The 15,211-nt window shown below is 41.6% G+C and overlaps 2 protein-coding genes across 3 annotated transcripts; both read left to right on the forward strand.

Moving 5' to 3' along the window:
• Positions 1 to 779: 779 nt before the first annotated feature.
• SELENOK (selenoprotein K) lies at positions 780 to 2,920 on the forward strand. Its single transcript, XM_062500618.1, has 4 exons — positions 780 to 855; positions 1,382 to 1,472; positions 2,142 to 2,222; positions 2,824 to 2,920. The coding sequence occupies exons 1-4, from the start codon at positions 780 to 782 to the stop codon at positions 2,918 to 2,920; spliced, it is 345 nt and encodes a 114-aa protein (XP_062356602.1).
• Positions 2,921 to 6,000: 3,080 nt separating this feature from the next.
• On the forward strand, positions 6,001 to 14,452 carry ACTR8 (actin related protein 8). Of its 2 annotated transcripts, XM_062500830.1 has the most exons (13): positions 6,001 to 6,126; positions 6,292 to 6,462; positions 7,302 to 7,412; positions 7,672 to 7,776; positions 8,423 to 8,596; positions 9,116 to 9,209; positions 10,014 to 10,146; positions 10,475 to 10,628; positions 11,169 to 11,264; positions 11,833 to 11,973; positions 12,372 to 12,636; positions 12,936 to 13,099; positions 13,758 to 14,452. In XM_062500830.1, the coding sequence occupies exons 1-13, from the start codon at positions 6,004 to 6,006 to the stop codon at positions 13,899 to 13,901; spliced, it is 1,875 nt and encodes a 624-aa protein (XP_062356814.1). In that variant the 5' UTR covers positions 6,001 to 6,003; the 3' UTR covers positions 13,902 to 14,452. The 2 variants fall into 2 exon arrangements, with proteins under 2 accessions (XP_062356814.1, XP_062356815.1); XM_062500831.1 differs by lacking the exon at positions 6,001 to 6,126 and having other exon boundaries at positions 6,355 to 6,709.
• Positions 14,453 to 15,211: the final 759 nt, after the last annotated feature.

Here is a 15,211-nt window from a genome sequence, read left to right on the forward strand (position 1 = left end):
CTTTGGAGAGAAGTGTTAAATCATCTCTGCTCTTGGTCATATCTCTATCATTACTGCAGAAGGCGACCAGGAGCTCTTAGCTTTTATGAAACCCTGCCAGACGATTGCAAGTCCCGTTCCTATTGCTAAACGTGGCAGAGAAGTTCCCCAGCACCGGAACCGCTACAATAAATCCATTTTATTTTAGGGTGAGCAGATCCTGCCGCTCGGAGGGAGGAGCCGCCCCGGTACCGGGGCTCTGAGGGGAATCCCTCGGGAACAGGGCACTGAACCTCCTTAATAACAGCGGCTGCTCAGGGGGACCCCGGGTGCAGAGCGGGATCCCCGGTTAGCCGAGGGTTACTCGTTGGTACCAGGGCTGCTGGCAGGGACCCCTCGAGTCCCCGGTCAGTGCCGGGGGCTGCCCTCACCCAGCGCGGAGGGAACACGGGAGCCGAGCTTTGAGGGAACACGGGAGCCGAGCTCTGAGGGAACACGGGAGCCGTGCTTTGAGGGAATACGGGAGTCGAGCTCTGAGGGAACACGGGAGCCGAGCTTTGAGGGAACACGGGAGCCGAGCTCTGAGGGAACACGGGAGCCGAGCTTTGAGGGAACACGGGAGCCGAGCTCTGAGGGAACACGGGAGCCGAGCTCTGAGGGAACACGGGAGCCGAGCTTTGAGGGAACACGGGAGCCGAGCTCTGAGGGAACACGGGAGCCGAGCTCTGAGGGAACACGGGAGCTGAGCTCTGAGGGAACGGCAGCCGAGCGCCGCCCAGCGCCGTCACCGTCCGCTGCCCATGCGCACGGCCGGCGCGCAGGCGCAGTGCGGGGCCGGGCCGGGCCGGCGGGCAGCCATGGTGTACATCTCGAACGGTGAGGGGCCGGGCCGGGGCCGGGGCGAGCCGCGCTGTGTGTCCGCAGCGGTCCGGGGGCTGGGCACCGACCGGGGGGCACCGGGCCCGGGTCCCAGCGCCGCCGCTGCCGGGACGGCCTGGCAGGGTCCGCCCGCTGCCGGCGTCGCGTCACCCCGCGCTGCCCTGCGGCCTGTGGCTGAGCCTTGTCAGCTTCCAGTTCGGATTTTGGGACTCGGACGAGTCCGAGTGCGTGCTGCAGACACCGGGAGCGGCACGGGGGCAGCACTTCGCCGCTTACGGGGACTCAGACGCTGCGCTGGTACTTTGTGTAGGTTTCCTGGACGTAGAGCCCCTGTGGCGGTGCTGATTCCTTTAGTTCAAGTACTCGGGCAATAACCTGCAGAAAATGAAAGTCGCTGCCACGAAGTGCGGTTTCACCGTCCCAGCTGCAAATCCCGGACTTAGCAGATCTGGTTTTATGTAATGTACTGTACAGTGTCACACACTGAACGTCACTGGATGTTTTGTATCTGGATGTGTTACAGGACAAGTTTTGGATAACCAGAGTCGGGCTCCCTGGAGTTTGTCGTCTATAACAGATTTCTTCTGGTCGATAGCAGATTTTGTGGTTCTGTTGTAAGTAGAAGTTAATTATTTTGGTGAGCTTCATTTTAGAGTTGACATAAGTTGACAATGCTATCAGTAACACAACAATAAAGTGTTATATTTACTCTCAAGCATTCAGTATGTATTATGGAATGTATATATTGACTGCATATGTATTATACCAAATGCTTTACTACAACTGTGTGGTTTTGTTTATTAAGCACAGTATACTTAACAAGAAGTGCATGAAAAGTGACACTAACTTACTGGCAGTTCAAAGAAATTTTCTTACATTTCATCTATTTAGATACTGCAAAAAGAAAATCTACACTTTTGTTAAAAATCATCTACTAACTGATCAAATAATTAAACCGTTTGGAGAATTTCTACTGGTGACAGTAGACTATGTAAAAGTAATCACACAACAGTAAACACAAATTTGTGGCCCAAGATCAAAGCCAGTTAACAAACAGAAAGTTCATATGATGTATTCAAGAGTTCTTAGTGATTTCAATTACAAGTTTATACTTTATGCATTTCTTGCATATTAACAAGAAAACTAGATTTTATCGTTTAAGCTTCCCTGTAATTTGGAATTATTTTGGGTTTTAGTTTTTCAGGCTATTTCTTATCTTACAATCAAAAAATTCAAAAACTATAGCTAGCTATCAATTCACATAACTCGTTTTAATTTTTCAGTTTCCAGAGCATTATTCAACCAGATTTGAGAAGAAGAGGCTACACATCTTCCTCCTATTCAGGATACCATGATGGAAGAGGGTATTTTTTTTTTCATATTTACACCAGTTTTTTTCCCTGCCTTGGTGAAGTGACATGAATCTGAGTAGATTACAGTTGTGATTTGCATTGAATTGGGTTGTGCAGGAAGGCTGAAATGGAAGGCTGAAATCTGCACTATTGTTGGTAACAATACATAGCTTTGGACAGCTGCAATACCAGTACAGACCAACACTCTGAAAATATTTTTGAAGCCTGCCTAGGAGACAAGATATACCTTTGGTAAAATTCTTCATTTCTTAGACATGTTTATACTCAATTTACTTGAATTGGTGCAGTCATTTCATGTATTACATTACCTACAGATAAAGCAAAACACTATTATGGGGTATAATTTCTATGAACACTACAGCCTAAGTGTTTTGTAGGACTGTGTAAAAGCAGCAGTGATCTTTAGCGTCACACAACAGTAATGAAACAGGAGAAGATTTTCCTGAAAGTGGGCTTGGGGTTTTCTTACAACTTTTCAGGTGAAACTCTGCTTTTTCAGAGGTTCAGACTTTCTCACTACTGACATTTAGAAACAGTGTTATTGTGTTTCTAGTTGAAAAGTTTAATGACTGTAGAATTCCTTTCTTTTCAGGCCTCCAGCACATCCTCGCCGTAGGATGGGCCGAATAAATCACTGGGGTGGAGGCCCCAGTCCACCACCAATGGCTGGAGGTGGATGAGGAAGGTAATTCCAGATTGCTGTATCCTGCTTTGAAGGATTTGGGTCTTCTTTTTAATTTCAGTGTTCATTCAGAGTTGTTAGAAATAAGTGTTTTGTCCTCTTGCTGCAGAGGTTACCAAAACAAGAAAATAATCAAAATTAATCAGTAACCAAAGAATTAAAGATATTTCCAGTAAAGGGGAGAAAAAGCAAGGGGGGAGGGATGTTAAAAAGGATTTTGGTTTAAGAATGGTGGGCTTTCAATTTGTCTATCAACTTCTGTGCAATTAAAAGTGTGGCAAAGATTTTTGAGCGCAGCTGATAAGTTATTTATAACTTCTCATCTTTTTTGGCTGCTAATTTAAGATCAGATTTTTAGAAAATGAAGCATTGCATTTCTAATAGTTACATGACATGTGAGGAGTTTTGGTTGCAGTCGATATTTCTCAACAGAATAAAAATAAAAAAAAATAAAGTTGTTACAAGACAGTAAAAAAGGGAGGGGTTTTCCCTGACACAGCCATACCAATCTTGAATTCCAGTAAAGTGTAAACATCAGAATTGTTTAAAAATAGAGGTAAAAGAGCTTTTAAATTTCTTACAGCTGCCTGATATTTAATTCTGTTTAGTAATTAGTTTGGCTGCTGGGAGTTTACAGCTGACACTAAGTGTATTTACAGTATGGTTTAATTTACTTTAAGACTTAAGTAAACAATCTTTGTTTTTCATCAGTCATTCCCATGGTTACTATAATAAAAGTTATAAGGAAAAAAATAACCATGCAGGAGGTTAATACCTGTAAATCTTGTAAGAAAAAGTTCATATACCAGGAATCACATACTCCAGTATTTCAGTTCACTAGAACAAGGATGAACTTCTTCCATGTGGGAGAAAAACCCCGGGACATTGTGGTGGTTTTTTTCTTAAGTAGACACAAGACCATCCAAGACTGTGGAGATGGTTTTTGGGTAATCACAGCAATGTGTAACCTGCTCAGAAATAAAGTTGGCTAGTCTTTAGCCTGTCTCATTTAGCTAAATTAAAAACTATAATATTCTTTTATGTTTTTTACTTAATTTTATCTCACAAAGAAACGCCTCTTTAAATGTACTGTTACTACTTTATCTTTTAGGTAAATGCCTGCTGAAGAGGCAGGCACAAGCATACACATCTGCCAGATGAAAAGAAGAAGAGTTTAGTGGAGGACCAAATGGGGATGTGTATGCCTGACTGGAAACTGCTCTGTGATAGAAGCAGATTAATGAAGTTGTACTGGGAACTCCTTCAAGGATCCAGTGTAACTGAACCACAGTTTCATTAAATACATGTTTACTGTCTAAAGTCTTTGTATAGTTTCTGAATATTTTACTGTAGTTGCAAAGTAATAAGTAAATTATATTTGGCTTGTCACAAGTCTGATTTTCTCATCATTTTTAGAAACTGAAAAAAAACTGAAGTACAATATGCTTGCTGCTATTCAGATGAGAAAAAAAAGCAGTGTTTATAGTTGATACAGATGGTCCATTAAGAGTCAAAGCAGCACTTCTAAGAGGTTTTGTATTCACTCTCTCAGGATGAACACTCTGTACTTTTCTGTATTTTCATCGTATTAATAATACTATAAAACTTTGTTTTACAACCCTTGCTTCGCTAAGGCCCCTAATGGGTTTTATAACAGAAATACCTCTTGAAACAGCTTCACCCTCCACTATAAACTCACTGAAATGTATAAACAAATTCACTGTAAAAATGTTGGGGTTTTTTAAGATTAAAATCTGGTGATGCTTTTATTACATGAAGAAAAAAGAGGTCAAGTCCAATACTGACAGCTATCCCAGAATTACTATTTTATTTCAAAAAGCAATCATCTTTTATCTCTTCTTGGAGTTAATTTGGGATTCGTGGGGGGGGTTTTGTTTTGTTTTTTTTCTTTAAGAAAGCTGCATCTATTTGAGAAAAAATTAGTTGACAAGAATCTGGGTTATTTTCCACATCGTGCCACTTCAAATTTTTTACTTAAGCCTCATTAATAACTTCTTGTTAAGGAAATGTTCCTGTTTGACCATCCAGGCACCACTCTGGCAGTAACATCCACACCCCATAAACTGAAATCAAAACTTGCCCTGCTTGACTCCCTACACCCATCACACTCACAGTCAGAGCAGGTTTCCCAAAGCAGAGTCTCTGTCATCCAGATGCTTAAAATAACGTAATCTTTGTGCAATAAGTAAATAACGACAACTGGTGCCTCCAAGGAGGGACCCCGACCAAAGGAGCCCCTGGGCTTTTACACCCCCAGTGTAAGCATAGCAAAGGCTGGGGGTCGTGCGGTGCTGCCGTGTCTGGGTTCCGTCCCCCGGCTGTGCCACAATTCCAGGGGCCCTGTGCTGTGCCAGGGGCTGGCAGTTCTCACCTGGGGCTCCTGCTCTCCGAGCAGCTCCAACTGCAGCTGCAGCCCGGGCTACCTGCACTGGATGTATTCCTTAACACGCGTTAACCCGAAATTAATCAACGATGCCCCTCAATTACCAAGCCGCTCCAGCAGCTCCCACTCCTACCGCACTTACTAACACAAAGTTCCGGTCTTTTAGACTTGGCTGCGTAACAGCAACTTTCAGCCTTTAAAAACCACGCCTCCCGCAGCTCCAGTCAAACATCCTACCTGCACGGTTTATAAAGGAGCTCGCTGCCCACGAATAGGGAGGCCGGTCATCGTCTTTGCACTGTACTCTTCACAGCTGTACCACGTACACCAGCTGTACTACAACCAGCCTTAGTGTATTTTAAGTTGTGGGAGGGCCGTATCGCCCGTCCTGCAGCTCCGCCAGCAGTACCAGCCCAGCCGACAGCGTTTGGCTGGCGCTCCACCAGACCCGCGGCAGCGGCGGAGCCGCTCCCCGGGCTCCGTGCCGCTGCTGGGCTCCTCAGCGCCGGGGCAGCAGCCCCGCACTCCGCTACAAGCGGGGCCGTCCCCAGCGGCGCCCGGGAGCCGCCCGGCCCTCCCGGTACCGGCTCGAGGGGCGGTGCCGGGCCAGGGCCCGCCCGCTTCCGCCCCGCGCCGGGCTCGGCGCCGCTCGGGCCCGGCAGACGCGGCTTCCGCCCGGCCGGAGCATGACCCAGGCGGAGAAGGGCGAGGCGGAGAACGGCAAGGACAAGGAGCGCGACAGGGAGCGCGAGCAGCGCGGCGTGAAGCGGCCCATCGTCCCCGCCGCCGTGCCCGAGTCCCTGCAGGAGGTGAGGCCCGCAACCCGGCCGCGCTGCCCGGGCGCCGCTCCCTCCCCGCTGGGGCGGGCCCGGCCCGGGCTCGGCCTTTTAAAGGTCTGCGGAGGGGGGTGTGGAAGCGCCGGGAGGGCTCCCGGCGGTCGCGGTCTGACTCCGTGCGCGTTGTGCTGCTTTCAGCAAATACAGAGCAACTTCATCGTGGTGATCCACCCCGGCTCCACCACGCTGCGGCTCGGGCGGGCCACGGACACGCTGCCCGCGGGCATCCCGCACGTGATCGCGCGGCGGCACAAGCAGCAGGGCCAGGCGGCCTACAGGGACAGCTGGCTCCTCAGGGACGGCCTCAACGTAAGCCACAATCCGCCTCGCCAAACCCGCCATCCATCGCCTGTTCTGGCCCGGTTTGGTTTGTTGTGTAGCGCGTGTGTGCCCTTCATCCTTCGTGGTTTCCCAGAGGAGATTACATCTCCAGTCAGATTTTTTCTTTCACCGTTTTGAGGACTGTAGACGCTACCTGCTGAAGTCAGTAGGCTTGGAGCAGGCTGTGTTTGCATTTTATTTGATTTGTTTGCAATGAACTAAATCTAAAGAATTGGTAAGTTGAGGGTTTGTACATGTTGATTTCTCTGTGCTGTGGTCTGGTAGCACACTCGGTATTTCTTCGCATGGAATGCCAGCTTTAGGATTACAATCAGACCTCTCTGTTTGCAAATGTGTTCCTTACTAGGTTAGCTTGTGACTTGCGTAACACAGCAAGTCATTTTAGTCTGGTCAAAAAATATGTGTAATGCTCTTATTTGTCATCTAAATCTGTAAAAATCAAATTAACTTCTCTGATATTAAACCTCACCTTTAAATAATTAAGATCTATTTAAACATTTTTGCTCCTACTTCATATGTTTGTAGTTAAATAGATAATGGTCTGAACACATCACCAGCAGTAAAGTCCAGCAGCCGCTAAGAGTCACTAAAAGATTCAACTTGACTTGAATAGATGTTGAACTCTAATATAAAAGAGAGTTTATTTAAAAATAATCATAAGTCTGTTTTGCATTGTACAAACATCTGTCCTTTCTACAGTCTATCAACCGCAGTAATGATTTCATTGTTTTCTGACAGCTTCAGTATTACTAGCATACAGACATGGTTTGAAAGTATTTACATTGCATATTTGGGTTTTTCCTTAGAAACCTGAAAGTACTGAACAGAGACAAAATGGCCTTAAAATGGTGGACCAAGCAATATGGTCCAAAAAGATGTCAAATGGAGCAAGGCGCATACCAGTGTCACCTGATCAGGTAACTCATCTCTAAGGTTGTATTATTTCATCATTCATACAGTCCTTGGGTGTGATGCTGTCCCTCAGTGGACAAGAATAGATGCCCTTTCGAGACTAGATATGGATGGTGCTATTGTGCTACCTAACTCTGAAAATGTGAGAAAATTAAGAGTTAAAATATTTCCTCAAGGGCTGGATTCAAAGAGGTGTTTTATTTTTCTTCCACGCATAAAAAGGTAAAATATTTATCAACGGGATTTGGTTTGGTTACATTTCAGGCCAGGTCATACAACAGACAGATGAGGCCTGCCATTTTGGATCACAGCTCTGGGGCCAAGTGGACAAACACATCAAATCATCCTGAATTTTTGGTAGGAGAAGAGGTAAGATTGATTTTCCTGCTGAATGAGGCTTCATGTGTTTTAATGCAGCCGTTGATCAGTTGCACTCTGCTGTAAGTGAGTATGCACTGAAGGGTGTGTAAAGCTAACCAAGCAAAACTGAGACCCTTTACTGTGGAGTAACTCAGTGTTTGTCATGCAGCAACACAAGAGGGTATCCCCCATTTGCTTAACAAGTATCTTGGATCCCTTGCTGCTAAGAATCAGGGGTTTTGTAGGGAGTAGGTGAGAGCTTTTACCCATAGGGCATAATTCAGAGAAAAGGCAAGAAACTGATAAAAGTATCACTACATGGAATTGCTGCTGAGTAACTTGATAGTTGTGGGCTTCAAAGTGTTTAAATTATTTTCGTTTCTAATATGAGGTAATGGAAAAATATGCCATTATGTTCACTAGATGTCTATGGGTAAGGACATTGAAACAATTTAAATTATGTATTTGCTGTCTTTTTGTTTTAATGGTTTATAATGCCCTGTTACAAAAAAAACTGCTGTACTGCTGTTACATCAATCTGAACTCTGCAGTGTCTTGTACCTGCTTCTGAAATACTTTTCTTTCCAGTTCTTACTCATTTTGTTACTACTTTTTTGGGACAAGCAATGCCCAGACTGTAATCTCTTATTTTCAGGCACTATATGTTAATCCATTAGATTCTTATAACATACATTGGCCCATTAGAAGAGGGCAGCTGAATCTCCACACGGGACCTGGTGGCTCCCTCACTGCAGTACTGGCAGACCTGGAAGTTATATGGTCACATGCAATACAAAAATACCTGGAAATACCACTGAAAGACCTAAAGGTGAGCTGTGTACAGCACACCTGTGTGGTGTGGGCTGTATCTACTCTCCAAGTGTTACTGTAAAAGAAAAGAAACTTGCTGTTGTTGGTGGCCTCTTACTGATGCTTTTCTTAATAAATACTTCCTTTCTGCTGGTGAGCAGTGTTCCCAAGACTTCATCTGGAATTTTGTCCATGTCTTTAAGACAAAAGCTGCTGATAGAACTTCTAACAAGGATGTTTAGTAATCACATTATAGACATTTCACAGTCTTTGTTTGGGGCTTTTTTTGTTGACTGTAAAGGAGGCACCTGGGGAGGGGTTACCTAATACTTGTATAATTACTTATCCTTGCCAAGTAGGTGTTTATCTCATGCCTGATGTACTTTTAAACATTTTAATGGCTGTAGACTCTTGGCACTTACTTTGAACACATTTTTAAAAGCATTAAAAGCCTTCCCATTTCCTAAAATTTTGATTTGTTAGTAACTTGTATATCAAACTTTGAGAGGTGGCTTTAATTTACTCTTCTTGTCTTCAGTATTACAGATGCATTTTACTAATTCCAGACATCTATAATAAGCAACATGTGAAAGAACTGGTAAATATGATCCTAATGAAGATGGGTTTCTCAGGTAAAAAACATAATGAAGCAAGTATTAAATGATTAATTACATAAAAGTTTCTATTTTTTTTAATTTAAAGGCACATTTTTGCACATCAGTCCCAGGTTACCTGGGACTAACACCCTCATCTTTTGCCAATCACATAACTGCTGCCTCTTTTAAAGGAGCAGAATGGTTGGCTAATATTGAAACAAGTTTTTTGGTTTGTGTTATGCATTCCAGCTGTGGATTTCTCATTCAGGCTGAGGTACAAGTAGCAAAAGTCTGACTTCTTAAGTATTTCTAAAATGCATGATTGTCTAGAAGGACAGACTGGAATTTCTGGTACTTCCCAGGTTTAAATATGGGCTCGTGACACAAATGTACTCTGTAAAGGTGGACTGTAGGGAAAACAGGGTTGAATTGGACCTTACTTCATAACTATTTAAAGACCATATCTGAAATGGTAATAATAGTGCTATTTGATTACAACCAGAAAAGAAAGGAAAACAGTTCATGTACATCTGGTAGCCAAGATCCTGCACTATCAGATGAAAAAAAATAATTAAAAATTGGAGACAGTACCTTTAATCTTGTAGAAAAATGATCATTTGACCTGCTCTTAGCATTTTTTCAGGATTTATAGAGCCTTATCCAAGAAAAAAAAAAGTCTCAGAAGTACCCCCCACCCCATCTTCACTACATATACAGGATATCAGTGCAGAGTCAGGCTATTTAAAGATCTTCACAAGACATTAAAATGTCCTTTAAATGTCAGCAACATGACTGTCAAGTTTGGCATGAATTTAATATCATTTTTTCTGTTGTTGCTAGGAATTATTGTACACCAGGAGTCTGTCTGTGCCACCTTTGGAAGTGGTTTAAGCAGTGCATGCATTGTGGATGTGGGAGATCAGAAGACAAGTGTTTGCTGTGTAGAAGATGGTGTTTCCCATCGCAACACCAGGTACCTTAGAGTGTGCAGAATTATTCTAATCCTGGACTTATTTGCATACCCAAGATTTGACTTTTAAAAGGAGACCAAATTTCTATAAATATAGGGGTTTTCTTACTCTAAGGCATTTAACAGAGTCAACTGTCACAATATAAACCTTAAAGAATTATCTCTAAAAGAATAAACCAGAACTGATCAGAGCTAATACTGTGTTCTGCAAACTCTGTGGAAGTCATGATCCCAGGCTGTCTAAAATCTTCCTAGCATTCCTCTCCCTATCACTGCAATCAGCCAGTATTTCAGCAGCTACATAAAGAAATCTTTTCCTTCTCTGCTTTAGGCTGTGCCTGGCATATGGAGGATCTGATGTGTCAAGGTGTTTTTATTGGCTTATGCAGCGAGCAGGATTCCCATACAGAGACTGCCAGCTAACTAATAAGTTGGATTGCCTGCTGCTTCAGCACCTAAAGGAGACATTTTGTCATCTAGATCAGGTGAGAAGGGGCAAATGTGTGTTATCCAAGTGATTTCTTTTTTTTTTTTTTTTTTTTTTTTTCTCCTTTACAGACTGTTACTCTGGGGAGTTTTTTTAGTGAGTCTAAAGTAATTGTAAATATTTTATTCAGGAGAGTACTGCAAAAGCTGTAGAAGCTTTAGACTTGAAATATTTAACTCGGTCTGTTTTTCCTCTAGCTGAAAGGAATCCCGGCCGTTAGAAAGATAATTTCTTTGTTCTTTTTGCTGAAAGAAGCTGATAATAATTGCATACTTGCTGGTTTTCAACTTCAGTTCTGTGAGATCTGCCAGCAGGTCCCTTTTTCCTGCAAAACCCTCACTGTAGAGGCTTAGGCATGTAGAAAGCTGTCTGGCACATCATGCTGCATGGAAAAGACTTTAAAAAACTCAAGAATAGGTAAATAAAATCCGTAGTTAGAAGAGAGTTTTGTTACTTTTTGTTGTTTTCTGTAGTTAGATTATGCAGCTTGATAAATATAAAAGATACTTTTGTTTGTTTCCATTGTTTCTGACTTTAGGATATTTCTGGATTACAAGATCACGAGTTCCAAATTCGGCATCCGGATTCTCCAGCTTTATTGTACCAGTTCCGATTAGGGGATGAAAAATTACAGGTGATTTTTAAATTAAATTACAAATATTGAGCATTCAGACTCAGAGCCTCAATTTGTCAGCCCAGTGCTACTAAGCCCATGTGATTTATGGGTTGTTCTTAAACTATGCTTGTAGATAAAATTAATTCCTATATGGATGAGTGGGCCTAATGCAGCACTGGTGGATGCACAAGACTTTATAAGCTTTAGCCACAATGGTTGTTGCTTTATCTAAATATGATCATTATCATATCTGGACAATAATTATCATCAGTATTTTAACATTAATGTTAACTTTGCAAGTTTTTTGGCTCACCATTGAATTCTCTATTTTTGTAACAAACTGCATTTCAGTACTTATTTATCATACAATGCTAAATTTGTAAAGAAACTTGTGTATTTCTTGGGAATTTTTTTTTTAATTATGAAACACAGAAGACACTTTATTATTTTGCGAACTACCTGGAAACAAAACCCACCTATATTTAATTTTGAGTTGTGAGAGAAATAGAACAAGACTTTTCTTTTACCTGTAGTAAATGCCAAATGAAGGAATACTATAGTAAAGTCATGCCAAATCTCTCTTCAGGCACCCATGGCTCTGTTTTACCCAGCAACTTTTGGAATTGTTGGACAAAAAATGACAATTATGCAGCACAGGTCACAAGGTGACCCTGAGGATCCTCATGATGAACATTATCTGCTAGCCACACAAAGTAAGCAGGAGCAGGTGTGTGATTGCTGGTTTTATTCTTCATTAACTATCACTTAATTGGGGTATAAAATGAGGACTCATTAGCTCATCTCAGAAACCAGAGTTTGTTACCTTGGTCAGAAGTATTAAAGAAAAAAATTAGATAAGTAGTTACAGATGCCTAAACAATTCTTTATTTAGAGGTCTGTCTTTTTAAAGTCTAAGGAAGCTTCATATGATGGCGTTGATCAATTTGACGGAGTTCAAAACAAGCTCTTAGGATGGGAGGATTAAAATGAAAATTAGATGAGGTAATAATGCACGGCTTAACCTTGCTGTGCAAAAAGGTGCTTAGATAGGTATTTGTACTGTTCTGTAACCTGCTGTGACCTTTTTGCATTTTTCATATTTCAACTTGTTTTCTCAATTTTAAGTCTGCAAAAGCTACAGCTGACAGAAAATCTATGTCAAAGCCTGGTGCATTTGAGGGAGAATTGAGAGGCCAATCGTCAGACATTTCAGAGAGGATCTACCCACAAGAAGTAGAGCTGGGATCTTCCCAGGGTGACTGTATGATACCTGGCAATGATTCAGAGGAACCTCTAACTGCACACATGTCCAGGAAAACTGCTATTTCTCAGTTTGAAGGCAAAGCCTTGGGCCTGGACAAAGCCATCCTTCATAGTATCGACTGCTGTGGTAAGAATTACATTTGTAGGAGTTTGTTAAATAGACCTCAGGGTGGAGTTAATGTAACTCCTATATTTCACCAAAGAAATATGTGTCTCTAGGTCTTATCACCTGGAGAGTAGCTACACTGTTTCTTATGCTTGCATCTTTGTTAATGTTTCCCGAGGTACATGTCAAAGGAACAGAAAAAAAAATTTGAAAAGCAAACCTCAGTTTCTATCCGGTTTGACTTGCACTAAATTAATTGTAATGCAAGCCATTAACTTTAAAAAAACATATATAGATTTCTATATATTCATTCATTCCAGCATCTGATGATACAAAAAAGAAGATGTACAGCTCCATCTTAGTAGTGGGAGGAGGCCTTATGTTTCATAAAGCTCAAGAGTTTCTTCAGCACAGAATTCTCAACAAAATGCCCCCCTCTTTCAGAAGAGTTGTTGAAAATGTTGAGGTCATCACAAGGCCTAAGGTAAGGGTTAACTGATAGCTAAGTAGTTAGTAAACTATGGTTGGTTGAGATCTCTGAAATACTAAAAGAAAAAATTATTTCAAAATCCCAGAGTAATTGAATATCTGAGATTTAAGGGAGCTTTCAGCCTATAACATAGCAGTGGCTGGTTAGAGATAGAGATGTAGCAAGAGTGTGAGTGGTACAGATCACTGAAGTGTTCATTAGCTCAAGGCCCTGTTTGTAAAGAAGCAGTTAATACTGGCCCATGAAGGTAACCTGTCTCCCCAGCAAGAAATTGTGATTTTTTTTTTATTATTTTTTTTTTAGTATTATCAAGAGAGTAGAAAAACAGGCATTGAGATTTTCATTTGGCATTAATCAGGCAAAACTTGTAAATATGCTTCCATCTGTTTCAGAGCCTCCATTACTGAAAGCAAGATTTTCATGATGTGCTTAGAAAGTATCTTAAAACAAAAAGTGACTTCTCAAAACTTCTTGAATATCAATTAAATATTTTTATCTCACTATTTTTTCCTGGATAATACTGAAAATCTTTTGTCCTCCCCTACCCCACCAGATTCTAACTGGTGAATACTGTTGGAAAAATAGGATACAACTTTGGAGAACTATGCAAAATGAGACCAATAGTCGTGTACAATCTGTGTTTTGAATTTAGGATATGGATCCACGTTTAATTGCCTGGAAAGGAGGTGCAGTTTTGGCCTGTCTGGACACCACTCAGGAGCTGTGGATATACCAGAGGGAGTGGCAGCGTTTTGGTGTCAGGATGTTACGGGAGCGAGCAGCGTTTGTGTGGTAATGGAGGTGGTTACAGAGGAACCTGTAGGAACTTCACTAAAGATTCCTTTCCCAAATGCCCTTTTTTCCCCAGTGCACACAAACTGATCTTCTGCTGATAGGTATTTTTTGTATTTTATTGACTTCAACTGAGATTTTTATGGAAGCGTTATAAAAAATCAAAAAACTTACTGAATTCACTTGGCTTCAGCTCCCCTTTGTCTTTTCAATTGTATGCATTGAATTCTGCATACCGAGTATCACTGTCTTCTCCAAAGAAACTCTATTTATATGATACAGGTTACCTATGTTAAAATTGCACAGTGTAGGAACTTAAGTTATAAAATATTACATGACAGTTTTAAGCCAAGATTCATGTCAGAAACATGCACACAGAAGCAACAGTTTAAGAGTGCAGCTGTGGATTTAATGTAATATTCCTACTCTAATGTTAACAGGAGATGAAGTTGTTACATAAGTGATCGTTAGGGTAAAAGTGAAATGAACAACTAAAACTACACTCACTGTTTGTATTTTACTTACATAATAAATTATTTTATTCAGTGGGAAGACAAAGAATTTGGAAGTGCAATTTTTTTTCTTGCTCTGTACTTATCAAATCCTCTTGTTAGCTTTTTATTATCCATTTCAGAGTCCACTTTTTTCCCCATTTTACAAAAATCACTATAATACACCCAAAAGACCTAGCTGCAATTCTATACAGCCAGCACATTTTCCAGTCTCATTGCACCTGAGGGCAGTGAGGCTGTGCTCCACAACCACCCTGGTTTGGTCAGGCAGCTGCCTTCAGAAACACTGGACTGAATTGAGTTGAAATATTGAAGCTGGAGCTTCCTGAACAAACTTGAGAGCAGTCCTATTGCAATAATACCTAAAAGGCAGTCTCTTCTATATGACCTTATCTAAAAGGATGCTTGCAGCAAAACTCTACAGAATACAAAAGCTCAAGGACGTGAGAACTCTTACCTCACTCAGCCTGAGATGGAACGAGCTGTCACAGCAATGAGACTCAGTCACAAGCAGAGCAGCAAGGAGAAAATGCATCCTCCAACTGAGTTGATTGTGATGAGCTCTAAAAGAGAAAAAAAATCACTTTGAAGCAAGTCTCTAAAAGCTGTCATCAGTTATCATAATAATACTTAGCATTCTATGGTATTTATGGATTTGTTTATGTGTATTTTAATAGAATTTAGAGAATATGCACACGGAATTACTGAAATTATCTTTTCCAATGTCCATACATAGAAAGTGGGATAAAAAGGAATGCAAAATTATTGATCATCAATGTTGGAATTGTTGATTACTTGATTT

Source organism: Cinclus cinclus, chromosome 12 (genome assembly GCF_963662255.1).
Source record: "Cinclus cinclus chromosome 12, bCinCin1.1, whole genome shotgun sequence".
NCBI classification, from domain to species: Eukaryota; Metazoa; Chordata; class Aves; order Passeriformes; family Cinclidae; genus Cinclus; species Cinclus cinclus.